Raw genomic sequence first — 21,361 nt, forward strand, 5'->3', positions numbered from 1 at the left:
CTGGGCTATGGTATGAGAAGTTGGAAGGCACGTCTCTGCCATGGAAAAGCTGGTCCTCCAGAAGGAGACTCGGACCATGTGTGGAAAGGGAAGGAGCAGGGTGTTAGGGAAAGAGCTGGGGGAATCCTCAATAATTGATCTTGGCGCAATGGCAAAATGTCTCTGGAATTTAGTGTCCTCCCTTCCAAGAGGAGGCTGACCCAGGATATTCCTAAAGTCTCTCTCACCACCAAACTTCTGTGACTACCTTGATGACAGGCAAAACTAGGAGTTGGGATTTCAGAGCTGTGTGGTCTGAGACCAGCCCGGTGACCTCCTGGGCCTTGTATCTGCGTCTGTGAATGGGGCTGGGGGAGCTACCTCACTCTTGGGAGGCTTCTCAGGTTAGCACAGGATGGAGAGGACTTGCCAAAACTTCTGTGCCAGCTTCACCGTGGACTCGCTCTCCAGAAGGAAGCAGCTTTGGTTGCTGAATTTGCAGATCTAAATATAAGACCAATAATGCCACAGAAAGGCTGGCCTGGAGGAAATGGGGCATGAGGAAGCCAGGCCAGGGCTAGAAGAGGCTGTGGAAAGGACGGAGGAGGGAAGCTGGTGATAGGACAAGGTCTGCGGCATGCAAAAAACAGAATACTCACTAGAAAGTGGCATTCTGCTTCAAAATGACGGTCGGTAGCCAGACTTCAGTCTTGAGACAGAAGTTATCCAAAAGGAAGATATTTTGTGTGAATCAGAGAATTCCCACCCCCCACCCATCTGTCTCTCTCTGTCCTCTGGTCTGATATAGGTCAGAGGCTTCTGACATGTGATGTGGTGGCAGAAGGGACCTTCTTCCTGCATTACCAGACACAGGGTTTGTGCTCAGGGTAGCTCTGGACCCACACATGCCCTACGCAGTCTGCACTCACTGAATATTTGTGGAGTAAATAAGACAAATACATGTCTTACATAAAACAAATAATAATATTAAACTTTAAGGGGGTGGCCCCCCAAGTCAGTAAATCAAGAAATAATATTTTCATGTAATATTTTAAAAATCAAAATTAATGCAAAAAATTCCATGATGAACAAAATACTGACATTTTAAATGAAGAGAGGACCAGGTCTACTGACACGGCGCTGTGTTCCAGCACAGTCCTCTGTGAGAACTGTTGGCCTTGTGGCCGTCAATTCTCTCTTCTGCCCAGCTGAGGCCCTGAAGGCCACTCCTAGTGTTACTCCACTATTTTGGGGATCCCACTGCTGTGGGCTTGGGCCAGGGCCCAGCAGAGTTGCCTTCCTACTGGTCTCTGAGCCACCAGTGTCACCATGCCCAGGCCCTCCTCCATTCTTCCACCCTAATCATGACACGCCTCTGAGTAAAGGTTTCCAAAGGCTTCCTGTTGCCTATAAACCCCATCTCCTTGCTTGAGGAGGGAGTGGCCTGGTGAAAGCTGGGTTTTAGAAACATTAGCTGAATAGGCCCTGACAAAGCTTCAGAGCATGGATTGGAGAGGTACACTGGCAGAGGCAGCTTTTTCCTGGTGCAAAGGGGCAGCTGTAGGCTTGGATCTTGGCTTCAGGAGAAGGACCAGCCCCACGCATACTGAAAGGATGAAACTCCAGAACTGGGCTTGAGGTTAAGATGTGGGGGATGAAGAAGGAGGAAGGAGTTGCCTGTTCTTTTTGTTTGTGAAGAGTTGCTTGAATATGAAACCCTCTTTACTCCATTCCTAAATCCAGATTAAATAGGGATTTTCTCAGATTAACATTGCTTTATATTCCACTTTTTCTAGAAAAACAGAGTGAAAAAAAAATACACTAAAACCTGCCTTTTCATGGTCCTCTGTGAGTGCACTAAGAAGCTAAAAGGAAAACAAGATGTTTTCTGATTTTTTTCTACTAAACTTTAAAAAAAGCACTTCTTGCAGATGATGATACCATCTTTTAAATCATGTCCTGTATATAATAAAAATTATTAGAAAGGTTTTTAGTGAAATATGTCTGTTTTTGGACTACTCTTTGCTGATCTGGCCACGTGCAGCTGCCTTCCCAGTGTCCCCCACCCCAATCCCAGCCCTAGTGGAGCTCTGCATCCCACCAATCCATCCTTCCATGCCAATCAGCCATGTCAGGTTGGGGAGTGTTCTCAGTCAACCCTCCCTGCCACTACCAAAAAAAAAAAAAAAAAAAAACCCACAGCAACAACAATAATAATAAAACCCAATTCTGGAGTACCTTCCGGCCTGGAGGAAATCTACCCAAGTTCATCTACAATGAACATCTATTGCATACAGCTGCCATTAACAGTCTCATACAAAATAGTTTCACTGCCCTAAAAATCCCATATTCCCTAAAAATCCTTTCCTCTTCCTGAACTCCTAACAAACCTCTGATCTTTTTACTGTCTCCGTGGTTTTGCCTTTTCCAGATTCCAGGTGGAATCATACAGTATGTAGTCTTTTCAGATTGGGTTCTTTTACTTAGCACATATCACATTTTAAATCAGAAATCATCAGAAATTAAAAACTGTACAGCCTGTGTAACCAGCCACTACTTACCTGTGAGTCCAAAAAAGAAAAGAAAAAAAAAGAAAAGAAAAATGGTTATCTTTTGCCATTCAAATCATAGTAGCCCTAGCCCACTTTTACAGAACTCCTTCCCCTGGGATTCTGTGTGTCCTGGGGCTGCTTGCACGTCCCACATCTCTACTCTGGTTCTTGCTTGTGTCCAGATCCATTCACCAGTCTCTAGGAGCCATTCTCTGGTGCAGAGGGTATCCTCTAGGTTCCATCTGGATTTCTTGGGCTCCTTCCACCTCTTTCCACCAACCCATCCCTTATTTCCCCACAGTCCTAACAGAGTTAATAAGACTTCACTGAAGTTTGAGGAATAACAGAAGGGAAGTATAACACAAAGAATGACTTATATTTGCTACTAGTCAAGGCTTCGCTTAGTGTCCTGGACCCTTCCTCAGGTCCTCCCTGCTTTGCTCCCAGCCAGAGTGCCAGCTCACCTCTGCATCATGAGAATGAATGCTACTAGAGGTCAACTCAACCTGTAGTCCAGGGACCAGCAACCAGGAGGCCCCAGGAAGACAGGAAACATCCCGATACCAGAGCCCAAGACCTGCCGACCACATCCCTCATTTTCTTACACTGCTGGTTTCTGGACTGCAGTCTTCACAGGACGAGTGACAGCAGGACAGCACACCCCCCACAGATAGGGCTATGGTTGTGTCTTCATCCCAATTGCACCACAATCCGTGCTATTCCGTGTTAGAGCACCATATGAGGAGGGCAAAATCCCAAGCCACAGCAATCCGCTCAGAGCAGGTCCAGTTGCTTCTGGATTACTGCACAGTGTCAGGGGCACATCCTTCCTGTAGCCCCTTCATCTCCACTCTGCAGCTTTTACAAACTGTGGCTCAAGAAGAAAGTGACTATAAGAAAAATAAAAATATACAGGCATAAGGTAGTCTAAATTCACACAGAGAAAAATCAAGTCCCATAAAGAAGTGACAGTCTGGTAAAGAATAGGTCCAAATTAGGTGACCAAACTGACCACTCAGCTTCTCTGTCTGAAACTTTGCACGGGGTTAACAAGGATTTTAACTTTCCTCAAGCAGGTATTTGCTTTACTTGACACAACTAAAAGGCCCGCAGTGGGAAAAGGCATGACCCGTCACAGCTGAGTCCAAAGGGTGGGCTTCTGAGCAGTAGTCAGCACCACCTGGGAACTTGTTAGAAATGCAAATTCTCTGGGGCTTCCTTGGTGGCGCAGTGGTTGAGAGTCCGCCTGCCAATGCAGGGCACACGGGTTCGAGCCCTGGTCTGGGAAGAACCCACATGCCGCGGAGCAACTGGCCCCGTGAGCCACAACTACTGAGCCTGCGCGTCTGGAGCCTGTGCTCCGCAACAAGAGAGGCCGCGATAGTGAGAGGCCCGCGCACCGCGATGAAGAGTGGCCCCCGCTTGCCGCAACTAGAGAAAGCCCTCGCACAGAAACGAAGACCCAACACAGCCATACATAAATACATAAATACATAAATAAATAAATAAATAAATAAAAATTGTATAACTTTAAAAAAAAAAAGAAATGCAAATTCTCCAGCCCTACCTAGACGTACCCAATCAGAAACTCCGGGGGTGGAGTGAAACTCTGGGTTTCAAAGGGCCTCCAGGTGATTCCGGTGCAGTTTGGTGTGAGGACCGCTGGTCTACCAGATTCTAAAGTAAGCTGCTTCTTTGAAGGCAAAAAACTGCTGGTAACTTTCAAATGATGAATCTTCCTCTCTCAGGACCTCGTGGGATCTAAATTTGTTGAGATCCAGGTTCAGCCAGGGCCACACTACTACAGTGTGTTGTTAAATAACTAAGTTTGTTGATATTAACTCAAAACTTTGAAAAAAAAAATTTTAAACAATGGCAAAGGAGAGAATATAAAATTCAATTTGGTTTATACAAGGAATAATAAATATAATTATTTATATTACCTTCTCACCATTTTTAAACGCCTAAATGCCATACTGCTTAAAAATTACATATTAATATTGTTTTAAAATGTGTATTAGATAAGCTATGTTCTTTGTTTTATTTTGTTACGTACACATGGCTGTCTCTTCACAACTTTAAAAAATTAGAACATTGTGATCCTATTATCATTCTCCCAAACATGGAAGGATATCTCAGAAATGGAAAATCAAAGTGCAGCTCTTTTATGCCTTACCTATTTTCACCCACACACAACTTAACACAGTGAAACAACTGATGTTCAGCTCAAGAGAATCCTCTCCTGAAACAGTCCAGGTGCACATTTCTTTGCTATTGCATATCCTTCAAGTTGTGGCAGAGGAAAAAATGTGCTCCAAAATGGAGCAGAAGATACTAGAGGGCAGCAAAAGCTGTGCATCACACAGTGTATGAAGAGTTGATAAAATGAGCTGAGAGCATTACCACATTTTCTTGGTTTGGGGGACACTGACTTGTAAGGTAACCTAAGTTTGGCAGTTGTAACTGAGCAGTCTGTGGATGTCAGTGTCTGTGTGAATGAGATGCAGAGGGAGGAGAAAAATTCAACAATTTACTATAGTTATAGATTATAATTATTTTAATAATCTATAATTAAAAGTAATTAGGAAATGCCAAGAAGCATCAACTACCAAGTTGAACAAATGACGAAATTACATCAAACTTTTTTGCAACTATTTGAAACATCTGTTTGTCTATGCCTACAGCAAAGTCACTTATGCAAGTCAGCCGCTGGCTCCCTGTAACTCTGCCTGTGTCCCACTCTTGATGGGCCTCTGATAGGATCCTTCACTCTGGCTCATTTTGGCCTTTTACCCGGTTAGGCATTAACTTAGGCTAAAGACATTCCACTCTGTTACACTCAGCTTATAACCAGAGGTGTCCTCTGCTCTCCACTTGAAATTATTCAATTTCTTTCCAATCAATCCATTTCAACCTCTCTCTCAATCTCACTCCCTCTCTACTCCCAGACCTCCTATTTTTCATTTTCACTCATTCCTCTATCTCACAGATTTTCTATAGTTCCTCCGGTGAAGGAGAAAGGGGTTTGCACAGGATGTACATGAACAAATTCTAGAATACTGTATGGTTCTGAGGTAACTCAAGAGTCCAGCTTGAAGGACCCTCTGTATGTCTCTGATGGGCCAGTTGGTCCTCTTCTCTCTCATCCATCCTTCTCTCTCTGCTGCTGAGCCCGGTGCTTTGCTGAGCTCTCACACATATGGAGTCAACATGCCCCTAACTGGTGATATAAGATGTGGCCTCATTTCCTTTGTTACCCAAATTATGACTGGCACTGACCTTCCCATATCTGAACTTGGGCCCCTCAGTGGGTCCCCCAGTTATGTAAATGATTCCCCAAGATGCAGCCTTAAAGATGTCCTGAAAGAAGTCTCTCTTCTCTTTCTTCTCCACTCTCCAGCCTGTCCTCCCTCTGCACTCCACCACTCCGTGCCAATGGGAAACTCTCTTCCCCACAGCCCAACCAAGGCTGGGCTGCAGATCCTGACAGGATACTACTGAAGATTCAGGGACAATAAAGAGAATTATCTCGTTGAAAATGGCTACTGATGGCATTGTGGATGGCTCTTCTCAATGCAGAGACCCAGACCCAGTCTCAGGTTCAGGGCTACCTCCCCACCCCTCCAGCTCTCCACCACTGAAAACCCCTCAGGTTTGTCTGTGCTCTTCAGGTCTCCAGGTCCTCACAGTCATTAGACCTAGAAGGGAAAAGAGCTCCGCCAAATCCCCAGTCTAAGTTCCCACTTCTTGTTTGACAATCTCCCTTTTCCCAAGGTTGTTGAGAGTAGGAATGTCTATCACTTATGCAATAAATCTTCCGCCATTTCCTTGGTGCCCAGTGGTCCTCAGGAAACAACTACAGCAGAACATCAGCACAGGAGAGTTAGCCTGAAATTAACACTTAGTGGAGGACGCAAACAGGCCAGGCCAGGCGGAGTTCCTCTGACAAGCTGTCCTCTCATCCTCTCAACTGCTCCATCCCTACACTGAGAAACTTTGCAGCATATGAGTCATAAATCCATACATAGTCCAAGAGACTAGTTCTCCCAGATTCCAATTCCAATCAATGGGGTTTCCTAGACCTATGCTAAGCCTAATTATGCACCACTCTTCATATTAGCTAACAGAGGGCTTAGCTCCCAAAGTGAGAAAAATCTGCATTTTTTAATGGAAAAAGTCCATTTTCTTCTAGAACAATGGCTATATACAAGTTTACATTTCATTAACTAAAGGGCCCAATGAAATAGCTTTCTCAGAACGAAGGAAAGGCTTGCCTGGAAGGTCAATTCAAATATGTTACTCTTTCAAGGCAGAACCATGTGAAATTTTATTTAGATATATTTTAAGTTAGAAAATCATTACGAAGAAAACAAAACATGGTCCTATACTCTGACCCTTTTTTTAATCTATAAACTTTTCTAATTACAGTTAGCTTTGAAAACCATTTATCAACTTCTTGCATGTCCTTCTAAAAAGTTATGCCCATAGCAGCACACATGTATGTATGTCTTTTTTTCCCCACAAAAAAATATATGCATATTCTGAATTTTCCTTCTTTCTTTTCTTTCTCCTCATCCTCCATTTTCATTTAACTTAATAATATCTCGAGTATCAGAGTATATCAGCAATATAGCAATATAGCATATCAGCAATATAGATGTATTTTTTTAAGGTCTGTGGTATTCCATTTATGGTTTTATCAACGTGTATTTAACTAGTTCCCTTTTAATGATAAATGGGCATTTAGGTTGTTTCCAGGTGTTTTTAGTGGGAAAGGCAGGAAGGATTAGGGTTATTACACATAATTCTGGAATAAACATGCTGATATGTATAATGTTTGTATAGTTTGTGACTATGTTCATAAGGTAAATTCCTAGCAGTGGAATTTCCAGGTCAAAAAGCATGGTGGTTTTACATTTTGACAGATATTGATTGTAATAATTTATATTCCCAAGAATATCTGTATTCTCATACACTTGTCAACCCTGGGAATTATTACGCTTATTAAGTTTTGCCCATCTGATAGACAGAACGTGATATCTCATTGTTTCCATTTAGATTTCTTTAAATATAAGTGATGTTAAATAACTTTTCATTGGTCTGTTGGCCACTGGCATTTTTTTCCTGTTAGCTCTGCGTTCACATCTTTTGCTCATTTTCTTATCACATTTTTAAGCTTTTTTTACTGAGTTGTAAAATTTCTTTGTTAATCAAAACATGTAGTTCTTCTTATTATTATATGTTGCAAATATTTCTTCCAGCATGTCATTTATCTTTCGATTTTGTGCATATTACTTTTTGTTCTGCGGAAGTTTCAGATATCTGTTCAATTTTCCAGATTCTACCTAGTAAAGTTAACCAAGAAAAAAAAAATCTTGAGGCTGATTTCTGTCTATACTGTGTCCTTCAAGGTAGCTCCATCCTTGCAATGTTGATGCTCCGAGGACAATAAGTGATAAACAGTGAGGCTTGTGATAGCTCACATGTCTCCTCAGAGCAGACATATCTGAGAGTCAGAATTCCTCTTACAGCCTGAGACTGACCCAGACTTCAACAGGTGGGGGCATGGCCCAGTGACCACACTCCTTATAGAATCAGTCACACCTTCCCTCTGCTCAAGTAGAAAATGGTCAACTTAATGAAATACAATATAATTCATGCTGTTTGGGGGTTTATGGTAAGTTGTTTTCTCTTTTTTTTTTTTTTTATACTCAGGAAGGAGAGAAGACTTTTTAAAAAATCAACCTAGTTGTTAATATTTTATGTTTAATTTCATTTCTTACAGGCAGCTTCAAAAAATGGTCCATGATATCAAGAACAATGAAGGTGGAATAATGAACAAGATCAAAAAGTAAGTTAGATGCCACAGCACTATGTGAGCACTTATTTATGTAAATAACATCTTATGTCAGCCTGCACTAAGTGGAAGAACACAAAATTTCCCTGTTACCCGAGTGATGAGTCGCAACCTCTCTAGCATGTGACACTTTCTTACTCATGGCTAGAGTCATGGTGGTCAGACCCACATTCAGGAAACATGGTGAATGAGTGGGTGGTACTCAGGCACCTTGCTTTTCTCTCTCACTGCTGTAAAGCTGAGCTATGCCATTCAAGGTGCCTGGCAAACATCAAAAGAGACCTTTATAGAAGCAGGACAGTCAGATTCTTTGACCACTTAGCTAAGGGTCACTAGGACACACTTGGAGAAATCCAAAAGAGAAGTTGCAAGAACACAGCCTGACTTCTTTAGGATGTCAAAACTGTTTCCATATTTTGATTTCTGCTTTTTCAATTATGGCCTTAAAATGGTGTTTTCAATTGGCACTTGAAGAGGGCAAGTTAGAATTCCAAACCTTCCTGCACACACAGACATACAGACACACAGACACACACACACACACACACACACACACGCCCCTAAGGTTCTTTTTGTTGTTGTTGTTGTTTTTGTTTTTTAGAGAATAGAAATTGTACATTGTACATACCAGCATTTGCCACTCAAAATCTAAGTCAAGAGGAAAGGGGAAATGGTATTCTGTTAAGATTTTGTTTAAGGTTTATTTGTTTTTGTTTTTACGAAAGTAATACAGATTCACCAGGAAAAAGAAAATCAAAGAGTTCAGAATTGTACAAAGTCAAAATCTCTCACTTTCTCCCATCCCCACCCTAACCCACTCCCCGAAATGGACACAGCATGAGTGAATTTGGTTTATATATCTATATGTGTATGTTTACACACACACATACACACACTGACATAGATATAGTCCATACCTGTATGTACATACATTTTCATCATGAGTGGCATCATACCACATACACATTCTACCAACTTGCTTTGTTGGTTTTAATTAATGCTAAATCACGGACATCTTTCTTTGTTAGTATGTAAAAATAACGATATACCTTTTTTTAAGTTTACTTATTTATTATTTTTTGGCTGCGTTAGGCCTTCATGCTGTGCGCAGGCTTTCTCTAGTTATGGCGAGCGGGGCTACTCTTCGTTGCGGTGCGTGAGCTTCTCATTGCGGTGGCTTCTCTTGCTGTGGAGCACGGGCTCTAGGCACCTGGGCTTCAGTAGTTGTGGCATGTGGACTCAGGAGCTGTGGCTCGTGGGCTCTAGAGAGCAGGCTCAGTAGTTGTGGCACACAGGCTTAGTTGCTCCGCGGCACGTGGGATCTTCCCGGACCAGAGCTTGAACCCGTGTCCCCTGCATTGGCAGGCAGATTCTCAACCACTGTGCCACCAGGGAAGCCCACCATATACCTTTTAAAAAGATAATTAATAGTCTACTATAAATGTATTATTCATTTAACCAGTTACATATTGGTGGACATTTTTTTAAAGTGGGAGTAGGAGTTTAAACGTACATTTTGGAGGCCAAATTGATAATATCTGTCAAAATTTTGTGGCCATTTCTTTTAGTTTACCTGTCACAAATAATACTTCAATAAATATCCTTTGCAGACTTTGAATGTACCAGAAAGCTAAATTACTGAACTGAAATTTCTAGTTTCTGGGTAGAAGGATTTGTGCCCTTGAAATTTTGCTTGATATTACCAAATTGCTGTCCAAAAATTTTGTACCACCAATACTGGATAAAAGCTCATTTCCTTGTGCTTTCAGACAGAGTATCTTTTTTTTTTTGGTCTTTGCTAAACTTAAGGGTAAGAAATCAGGGACTTCCCTAGTGGAGCAGTGGTTAAGAATCTGCCTGCCAATGCAGGGGACACGGGTTCGAGCCCTGGTCCAGGAAGATCTCACATGCTGCGGAGCAACTAAGCCCGTGCGCCACAACTACAGAGCCTGTGCTCTAGAGCCTGCGTGCTGCAGCTACTGAGCCCACACGCTGCAACTACTGAAGCCCGTGTATTGCAATTACTGAAGCCTGTGCACCTAGAGTCTGTGTTTCGCAACAAGAGAAGCCACAACAATGAGAAGCCTGCGCACCGCAATGAAGAGTGGCCCCCATTCACCACAACTAGAGAAAGCCCGCACGCAGCAACAAAGACCCAATGCAGCCAAAAAATAAATAAAATTTAAAAAAAAAAGAGTAAGAAATCACTTTTTGTGGTGTTTTGAGGCTATAAAATGTAAACGAGTTTCAATATGTATAACTGATCATCATAAAATAGTTTAAATGGTCTTCTGCTCGTGGGGCAGTGGTCATCTCATACAGGAGAAGAATTTGTCTTCGTGTTCTGTCCTATGATGGGGAGAGGTGTGTGATTATTTTCATTTCTTATTTCTGATATATATAGAATCTCATTGAAATGAGAGAACCCTGCCAGTCATTGTTTTAATTACTAGCAATTCTAGATTAATTATCCCACAGTTGCCAATTTTACAATACACCAATTCTCTCAATAATATGAAGTCTTTGTATAAAATGTCTCTTTATTCCATGGCCAGTCATACTTAACAGAAGCCATGGAGCTCAAATTTTTCCATATAATTTCTACTTCATTCTGCCCATTATCCCTAAATGCACTTTTACTTGACAAACCATGTTTTCTTCTCAGCTTGGAAAATATGGCTGCCACAGTCATTACCCTGGGTGAAGTCAATGGCCCTTTGGGTCTAAGTGCCCCGAAGTTAAGCTCTCACTCATAACCAAGCAACAGGTGCCACCTTGAAAGGAGGAAGCACAGTTGAGCACACTGGTTTCCTAACAGAAGAGCATAACAGAGTTGTCACTGGTTCATGGCCAAATGAGAAAATAAGGACCTTGAAGTGTTGGGGGTTGGCATGCAGCTGCTGGCTGCTCAGTGAGGCCCAAACCACACCTCTTATTCTTGGTCGGTGTTCAGTGACCAACGGTAATCTCTTGAATCTGTCCTTTATTCTGAGATGATGACCTTCACACATTTGGGGGTATTAAAATACCTTTTCTTTTCTTTTTTGAAAGGAAGGCAATAACAAGTAAGAGTTGGTTTGTGTTTTTTGAAATCTTACTGTGTCATGAACAGATCTGGCACCAGATACACTTTTGTTTTTGTTTTTCTTCCCTTCAGCACCTTGGACAATCTCTCTCTGGACCTCATCATAGGTCTAATGACAATGTCTTCCCAGCTCGCCCTGCTGGCTTGCTGAGAATTAAATGAAATAATAAACAGGAGAGCCTTTGGGGAAACAAAAAGCAGAATTTCTAGACAAATATAAATATTGTTATTTTTGCAACATTACAGTTCTGGTTTATAAGGCTTGTTTTTTGTAATCAAACATGATTTTCTGTACCGCTTTTTTCCCCCAAAAATGAAATATGTTTTGTATGTAATGGTTACTTTATACACTGCTTATATAAAGAGATGTGATATTTTAGTATATGAAGGCTACTGGGTTTTATATAGGTTTATTTATATATATTTTAAATTTCACTAAGCAAATCATTCTTAAATAAAATGGGTAACTATTATTAAAAATAATAATTTACTATAAACTTTACACATTTCAAATAATGAGAGAGAAAGTGTTGTCAGAACTTGTAAAAAGCCTAAAAACTGGGATACATTTTTGAAATGTAATTTTAGTTTTCTCCTTTTAATGAGTGGGGAAGCATTGTGAATATTCAGAACATTTTATATGTGCATAAAGATAGCAGTTTTGAGAGTGCTTGAAACAGTTCAACTTCTAATCTAAATATCACAATCCCCAACCTGGAGACACTCACTGCTCACTTATTTGGCATTTTTTCAATAGTACAAAAATAATTTCAGTCCAACCTACAGCTAAACTGTTGATTATAGCTAATTTTTTACTATTATTTAAAGCGTTTATTAAATTATTTGTTAAAATAGAGTTCATCTTCTCTTCCCTTCCTATCAACCAATCAACATTTACCTTCCTTGAACCTCTGAGCTCAGCGCTTACATGTATTCTGGCCTCTCGGAGCCTTTTCACCTCCCAACTTCACTTTTGTCGAGTCACAGCCACACTGGGGAGATGGGGAGAGGTGGGAAACCGCTGACTAATGGCTTCGCTACGTTTACAGTACGTTTAGTCTTTCAATGTGATGAGTCCAAAAGAAGCTATTATTCTATTGGTTATCTATCCATTATCTCTAAACATGCTTATATCATGGACCTTGACAACAGTTGTCCTACTCACTGACCAGTTGTCTAATTTGTTATTTACAGGCTGAAAGTCAAAGCACCTCCAAGTGTTCCGCGAAGGGACTATGCCTCAGGTAAGAGTATTTCTAAGATACTTGGATTCTTGACTAATCTAATGTTCACAGTTACTTCTTGAAGAGGGAACACTGTTCTACTCATTTGAAAACAAAAGGAGCCCATCCTAATTTTAAGAATGACCAAATCTATTAGGCATTTGACTGTAGTGGGGAGGTAGTAGTCCCTCAATCCATCCATCCATCCACTCACCTATTTATCACATATGTACTAGGCAACTTCCATGTGCCAGGCACATACAAGGTTTTAGTAGAAATACAGTGAAAATAAAATAGATATAGTCTCCATATTCACAGAATTTATAGCCTAGAAGGGAAGATAAATGATATTAAAAGCAATTACAATTCAGCGTGATGGGAAACACAAAGTTCTATGGAAGTATATAGCAACAGTACCTAATCTAATCTGAGGTGGAGAATGTGCAGGAAGTGGGGAATGGAAGGCTTCCTAGACAAAGAATTGTTAAAATAGATACTTGAGGGTCAGTGAGGTGGGGGGGGAGGGGTGTGGAATAAATTACTGATAGCACATAGTTAATCAGTGCTCTCCAAGTTTTAGCCCTTCAACCCCATTCCACCTAGGATCAACTTTGTCAGGGAAGAGGAGTTAGTCTTGAGATTGGTAGTGTTTATGGCAGCAGTAAGCTAAGTAAACTATCCACCACACTTTCTTTTTCTAGAACAGACGCATTGGGAGGATAGGTCTAAAATCTCTTTCTACTGGCTTAAATATAAAGATGTCCTGGATGTGGACAGATCTATACAGCCCTCAGTGAAAACCACAAAGCTACAGACATTGATGAAGACTCTTCCTCTATAGGGCAACAGCTAAAACCAAATCACAACCTTAAAGGATGATTACTATTTTATTTTATTTTTTTCTGTCACTGATCAAGATAGCATTAAATCAAAAAAAAAAAAAAAAGATAGCATTAAATCAGGTAGTTGAGTTCTCCTTGGGCACTGATGAAATCTTATCACACTCAGAAATGCTGACCAGCACACCAAGTCTGGTCACTGACCCATTGGTCACTTTCCAGATCTCACTAGGTCACACAGTATTTATTGACCTCACATTGCCAATCAGTCAGCAAGCCTAGACAGTTGATTAGGGGATTCCTTTACAATTTGGAGCTAAAGAATAAACACCCCATCCTGACTTTTAAAATCTACCTACTTTGTCTATGGCCATACCACCCTGAACACACCCAATCTTGTCTAAAATCTACTTAATCAAAAGCAAATGAGGGAATTCCCTGGTGGAGGACCGGGGTTCAATCCCTGGTTGGGGAACTAATATTCCACAAGCCTAGTGGTGCAGCCAAAAAAGAAAAGAAAAGTTAAAGAGAACAAATACATTTTCCCCTCCAAGTTCTAAAAAAGAAAAGAAATCAAAGCAGACTGAACCTGTTAGGTACCCAAAGGTTTGATGGGAAAATATGGACTCATGGAGTCTCAGGTTTAAAAGGGACCCCAGAGGTCATATAATCTAACATCCAATCCAATGTTTAAAGATACCCCCCCCCACCATGCACCACACACAAGGCCCACTTTCCACTTGGACACCTCCTGTGATGAATTCCCAAGCCTGTCTGGTCCAGTCAGGGAGAGACAGCCCTGGAGGGATGAAGATGCGGTCCATTTCTTGTGGCTTCCTAAGTCTCTCTTGGTGGCGACACAGTGCAAGTTTTTAAATATTAAAAAAAGGGGAAACAGAGTTGTTCTGTGCAACTTCAAGGATAGAGTTAAGAAGTGAGGTCATTTGAATGGCTTCTTCTCTAGAATAAACATCTCCAGGTGCTTCAGCCATACCACACAGTTTTTGATTCACTCAACAAATATTACACGAGTGTCCTGTTTGACACTCACTGTGCTAGATATATAATAAGGAACAAAATATAGTCTTCAACCTTAAAGTGCCTAATGACTAGTGGGGAGTCACATAATAAATCAGAACACAAACAGGTAAGTACAAATTACCAAACATGGTAACTGCTGTGAAGGAACATGGCAGATGCAGTGATAGGGAATCAGTATGGGGTAAGGGAACAACTTAAGCAGTCAGGGAAGGTCTCTCTGAGACGGTGACATTCAATTTGAATCCTGGGGAATTAGCAGGAACATTTGTCACTTTGTAGATAACCCAACAGCACTGGAGATGCTGGACACAAACATTAGGAGCTCAGAGGCAATTTGATCTATCTGACTTCAGGATGGATGTCTCCTGATGGTCTCCTCATAGTCAACTGTCTCCTTGCTCATCCCCTCACCCAGGCCCCTTCTTTTCCTCTACTTTTCACTAGGGCAGAAGACAGGGAGTATTCATGATTTATTCACCCTTTTGCCTAACCCACACACACTGGAGATCATCCTTGATTCCTCCTCTTCCTTCAACCTCTACAAAAAAAATTGATCTCTAAATCCTATTCATTCTCTCTTTTAAGTGTCTCTCAAATATTTTTGCCCCTCTCTATTTACATGGCTACAGCTCAGACCCTGGTCATCTCTTGCTTGTCCTAGAACAAAAGCCTCTAAGTAGTCTCCTGAATCCCTAATTCCATGGGGTCCTCTCAACCTCCACCAGAGAATTGTTCTGAACCACCTTTGCTTAAATATTTTCATGGCTCTACATCACCAACAAGAAGAACTGCAAACTACCGAGCCTGCATACAAGGTCCTTCAATGCCTAGCCGCTAAATGGCTGTGTAACTTTGGACAACTCACTCTTTTCTCCTTATCTAGATCATGCAGGACTGAACCAGAAGATCTGTTAGGTTCCCCCCATAGCAAATACTCAACACTCTGGCAGAAACACAAGTCCTGGGAGCCCAGGGCCCAGTGATGAAGCAAGTCTCTCCTAACCTTCCCTGGCTTTAGAAATTTGCCTCTTCCAATCTCCTTGATGCTCAGAAGTGTTCCCTTTCTTGACCTCAGACACCTGCTCTCTTCCCTGAAACCCCCCAAATAGTCTTAATATCAGTACATTTGTACGTAATCTCTCTTGGAACACAGAAACCTGGCCCAGTCAGGTCTTCTAAGGCTTTGCTACTCAAAGTGTAATTCCTAGCCTGGCAGCAACAGCATCACCTGGGAGCTTGTTAGAAATGCAAAATCTCTGCTCCACCCTAGAACTACTGGATCAGAATTTGCATTTTAAGAAGAACTCCAGAGGATTTGAATGTATGTTACATTTGAGAAACCCTGCTATAAACCACCAACTCTGTCCTTATTGATTCTCCTGAACTGAAAGACAAATCTGTTGAAGTTCCAGAATCTCTAAAATTCATCCTATTGTTTCACCAGACCAATACGGCCTTGCCTAATCTCCCTGCTCTTACACTCAATCCCTGGAAAAGGTCCTTTTGGCAAAACCATCATCATCACCTGCATTTAGTACCCCCTTTGCCACTCCCTGCCCCCCCCAACTCATGTCCCAGGAGCATTTCCAGCTACTTTCCCTGAGCCTTGGGGTCCCTGCACAGCTGCAAGCCTGGGGCCTCAGAAACCAACCCTGACAGTTCCTCCTGAACCCATAGCACCTTCAAGGACCTTGAAGGCCCCAGTGCTTGGAGACCTTAGCCCACCAGACCTCCTGAGCCCAGGAAGCCTATCAAGTGCTCCCTGGAGGTCTGTGCATATTTGATCCACCCAAGGCTTCTGAAACAGCCCCACCTGTTTCAGCTGGATGCTGGAATTATGTCCTCTTTCCAGTTCTGGAAGCAAATGGCTTCCCAAACCCTTTAAGCCAAGCTGGAGAGTGTGTTGACCTTGGTGATGCTGACCTTCAGAGAGCAGAGGATAGAAAGGGCCAGCGCCCCCCAGAGGTCAGCAAAAGAGTAACCACAGTCCCTCTAGTGGAGTGTGTAAGGACAAAGCTTGAATTATACAAAGAATGGAGGCCTGGACCTCCTACAGATGCAGGTCAGGCCAGTGTGCAGCCTGTTGTTTTCACTTCAGACCTCACAACCCTACTTGGTCTCTGAGGAGGGAACATTGCTGGCAGGGAGCTCACGGCCCACTGAGCAAACTGTATTACTCCTGCGCAGCTGGCATTGTTGTGGGAAGGGAAGATATCCAAAACACATTGGGTGTTTACTCTGTCCTGGGCATTATGCTAAGCTCTTTACAGACATTAGCTCATTTAATCTCCCATTAGCACATTATATAGAAATGACTATCTCGGTTTCACAAATGAGGAAAATGTGTTTCAGGAACATTACGTAACCTGTCCAAGGTTACTGCAGCCACTAAAAAGAAGACCCACCCCAGGCTTCCATTCCATTGTTCCTCCCTGTGGCCCAAGCTGGGATGGCTACACTTTTCTGGGGCATTTCTTATTTACTATTCTGAAAGCCCCAGAGCCTCTGACATTGACACCTGCTTGTTGAACGTTCAGAGTTGAGCAGCCTCCTCTATCTTTGAGTCTAAGGTCTGGCTGGAGAGGGAGGGTGGGGAGGGGAGATCAGTCGTGGTGCCCCCAGAGTCTTCTGGGGTCACTGCAGAAGCCCCACTGGTCACTCTGCAAGCCCCTGAGAGGTTTGAACAAGGCCTCTCTCCTTGTACCCTAGGCCCCTGACATCCAGGGGCTGTTGTCATGTCCCCAGGAGGTCCACCTTCTCCTCCCACCACTGATAACGTTCGGGGAAGAGATGGAGCAATGATAAAGCGGGGAGACCTCAGGGCAAAGAAAGATACTTAGACAGGGATTGCTGGGTAAATGCCCACCACTGAAACACAGACTATGCATAACAACCCTGTGTCTACAAAAGAGTGAAATATAACCTGCTTTTGCCCCTGTCCTGGTGTCCTTAGTGAAGCCAGCATTCATTTGATTTTTTGTCTCCCTGGTTACCCTCTAACTGGTGGTACCAGCAAAGCTGAGCATAGGGAGAGCTGTATTCAACACCAGTGCTGCCTCATGGAACTAAGACTAGAAGAATGAAACTTGGACTCAAAGGTATTTTAAAACCTAGAAAGTCCTGAAGGATCACCCAATTCAAGCTTCTCATGTTAGGGATAACTGGAGACCAGAGAGGTACAGTGACTGCCCCAGGTCATACAGCCAGCTGATGACTAAGCCAGGACTGTGTCCCCCATTTCTGCACACCCACACCCATCACCAGGGCCCTGTGAAGGATGAATGAACATACAGACAGTCGGAATTTCTAAGACGTTAAGTATTTAGACTCAAATCACCTCTCCTAGCCAGCCTGGATCTGGCTTTGGCTTCAGCTCCCCATGCTAAGTCACATCTCTTTCTCCTCTCGGGTGTACCCAGTGGGACTGTCAGCTCACTGCCTCCCCTGTAGCCTCTGTGGTTCTGCTTTCGGTTCCTTCCCTGTGTCTGTTCCACCAGCACAGCTAGACTACTCTCCTTCCTTCTTTGCTTCCTGCATCCTGCCGCAAGTCTTCCCACTGGTTTGCTGCATTCCACCACCAGCTCACAAAGAGGGGAAATGCCCAGGGCCCAGTGGCCGAGAGCACTGCTTCTAGAGTGGAATCAGGGCCACAGCGAGGCTGTGTGTTTGCACGCAGCTATGGAGTGCACCTCTCAATGCCCATGGCTGGGAGGCCACCAGGTCCGCCCAGGGTCTCTGGTGCTCCTGATGACCCCCAACCAAGAGACTGAATTCACACCCTCTCCTTCACCCTTTCCCTCAAGCTCTCAACACAGAGTCCTTTACTGTCCTTGCAGCCATCCCTTCCCATTCCCAAGACCCCCAGTCTGGTTCAGCCTCTGTCTCTTCACACCTGGGTTACTCAGACACCAGGCTCGTCAGCACCCCCATCTCCAGCTTGTCACCAGAACCTGCAGTGCCCACTGAGGCCGGAGCATCCCCTTGGCTGGCAACAAATCGAGCTTTGTTTACCTGTCGGCGTAGTTCCCTGTGACTCTCCAGTGCAGCTCGGCCATTCTGTGCGCACCTGTGCCTCACGGATGCCCCCTTCCATGCACTGGCTAAGCCGTGCTTCTGGGACTGATACAAAAACCCCTGTGTTGGGGGTGGAAGGAGGACACCCTCCTTCATCGTCATTCTCCTGCCCAAGCCCCACTTATCCTTTAAGGCCCAGTTCAGTCCCACCTTCAGCACACAGCCTTGTGTAACCTCTCAGCCCTCACTCAGTGCACCCTTCTCCAAACTCTCCCAGCACCTGGCATTATGATCAGGTCCTGGGACATTCACCAGGAAACTTTATACCACCCTGGATCATCCTTACTCTGATACATGATTGTTTCTCTAGACTCTAGGTCTTTTATTTCCATTGTAGAGGCTGGCTTGGTGAGAAGATCTTGGCCTTTGAGGTCCTTTAGGCCTGGGTTGGAATCCTGGCTTTGCCCCCTAAGCACTGAACCTAGAAAAGTTTTGTAACTTCCCCGAGCCTCAGATTCCTTACCTGGAGATAAGAATGTCTATCCTTCAGGTAACTGTGAGAATTACAGAGAAAGTAAATTAATAGTAATAACCATCATTCACTGGGCCCTTACTCTATGTAAGGTACTCTTCTAAGTACTTTCCATGTGCTATTTCATTTTCATTCTCTCAAAATCCTATGATACAGGTGCTAAAAATAATGTCCATTTTAGTGATGAGAAAACTGAGGCCCAGAGGTTAACAGGTTGCCTAAGGTCACACTGCTAGAAAATAACAGAATCAGGATTCTGAGCAAGGCAGCCCGACCCCAGGGCCCAAGCTCAAAATCCTGCATTTCTTGGCCTGGAGCAGATGCTGGGATGGAGCCGTCCTGGCCATTCTCACATGTCGCATAGTGCCAGGTGCTATGCCCTCGGGCGTGGGAGGGCCACAGGAATCGCAAAGCCTGGGCCTGGCAAGGGGAGGATGTGTAGCATGGGATCATGACACAGTAAATAGAGGATAAACCCCAAACCAGGTACACAGCACAACAGAAGAGGCTTTCCCTGACAAGGAGGCCCAACCAGCAACTCAGCTCCTTGGCAGGGGCCTGCAATCCCACACCACCTGGCCCATATTCAACTTGAACTTACCCTCCTGAAAATTTTACTCACTACATTAGAGGCTTTCTTGGATCCACTCTTTGTGGTAGCCATACTGCGTGGTTACCATTAGAGTGAAGTAGAATTGGTATCGTTTTGAGGGTTTATTAAGATAACAATGAATAACATTAACACAGTACTTAATGGGTGTCAGGCTTTGCAAAGCATTTCACATGTATTACATTATTTGACTCTCATAAAAACATGAGGCAGGCACTATTCTTATCCTTGTTTTACAGGCGAGGAAACTGAGCTTTAAACAATTAAAGCACTGGTCCATTGCCAAGCGGGTGGTAAAGAGCAGAGCCAGGATTTGAACCCAGGGAGCTTGGTTCTAAAACCGCTACCCACACACTTTGGGAGGCTCCCTGAGATGCTGGAAAACCACCCACTACTTGGATCTAATACTTTGGATGGTTACGCTTTTCGGTCTGGGCAGTGGCTTGCTAGGTTGTGACTTTATGAGTGTGACGCAGTGAGCTGCCTGTGGGACCAGAAGATGGATGTGGCTGGGGGAGGGTGGGTGGCCAATCAAATAACCTCGACCACATGATGCTTTTCTCTCTTTTCTGCCTCGATGAGCCACAGTGCCTGGATTGGGCCATGCTTGTTTCTCCTTGGTTTTATCTGAATGCTCAGTGGAGGGCCAGGTGGTTCACCTGAGATTTCAGCTGCAGGAGCCAACACAGCCTGGCCTCCAATCCAGCCCCCATACTCACCAGCCATGTGCCTCAGACACATGTGCCTTAGCCCCAGTTTCCTCGATTGTAAAACAGAGATAATAATGGCACCTACCACATAGCACTGTTTTGAGGATAAATGAAGAAATACACTTATAACACTACCCCTAGCACCAAGCACATAGGTATTCAATGATGGAATCTATTATTATTATCCTCATTGTCACCCATTCAACACATTTATCAGTTTATGCTTTTATTAATGCAGAACTACAAATGCAAAATGCCATCCAGACCCAAAGATAAATTAAATAGGTCTTGCTTTTCAGTACAGAGAGACACAAACAACTTAGTCATAGCACAGGGCAGAATGAAGTACATGCCACAAGGGGCCAGCAGCATCTACGAGGGCTCAGAGGAAGAAGTTGATGGGTTATGACCAGAGGGACTGGGAAAGACCGTATGGAGGAGGGATGACAGGGATTTCCATGGAAGAAGGAGGATGGGCTGGGGTAGCAGCACGAGCAGAGCAGAGAACTATCAAATGTGCAGGATGGAGGAACAAGCTGTCTGGTATTACTAGAAGTGAACAAGGAAGATCCGGCTGCAAGAGGAGCCGATGGAGGGCCAGCAGGTTCAGGCGTTTGAATGTGTTGATACAGAAGCTTGACTTTATTCCACAGGGAGCCAGTGATGATTCTTGAGGAAAGGAACAGCATGACCCAACCTTTATTTTGAGAAAATAACCAGAAACGGTCGGAAGGATGAATTGAAGAGGAAAGATAATGGAGACAGGAAAACTAGTTAGACAATGGCTGCAACTGCTTTCACCAGTAGCTAATCAGAAATTGGACCCTGCCTGACTGAGAAAAGGAGTGAACCAAGGCACGGAAGTGTGTCTTATAAAAGCATTTTATAAAGGTTTCTATTGTAAATGATTGAAACAAAA

At 43.4% G+C, this 21,361-nt stretch overlaps 1 protein-coding gene across 3 annotated transcripts in view; it reads left to right on the forward strand.

The window, feature by feature from the left end:
- BLNK (B cell linker) overlaps positions 1-21,361 on the forward strand; it is a 79,715-nt gene that overhangs the window by 12,709 nt on the left and 45,645 nt on the right. For 2 of the 3 annotated variants that reach the window (XM_036828663.1, XM_036828662.1), the window contains exons 2-3: positions 8,317-8,382; positions 12,668-12,717. In XM_036828663.1, the coding sequence (XP_036684558.1) occupies positions 8,317-8,382; positions 12,668-12,717 (116 nt within the window). Of the gene's footprint in view, positions 1-8,316; positions 8,383-12,667; positions 12,718-21,361 lie in introns of those variants that run through there. The other variant, XM_036828664.1, reaches the window with a different exon arrangement.

This window comes from Balaenoptera musculus, chromosome 16 (genome assembly GCF_009873245.2).
Source record: "Balaenoptera musculus isolate JJ_BM4_2016_0621 chromosome 16, mBalMus1.pri.v3, whole genome shotgun sequence".
NCBI classification, from domain to species: Eukaryota; Metazoa; Chordata; class Mammalia; order Artiodactyla; family Balaenopteridae; genus Balaenoptera; species Balaenoptera musculus.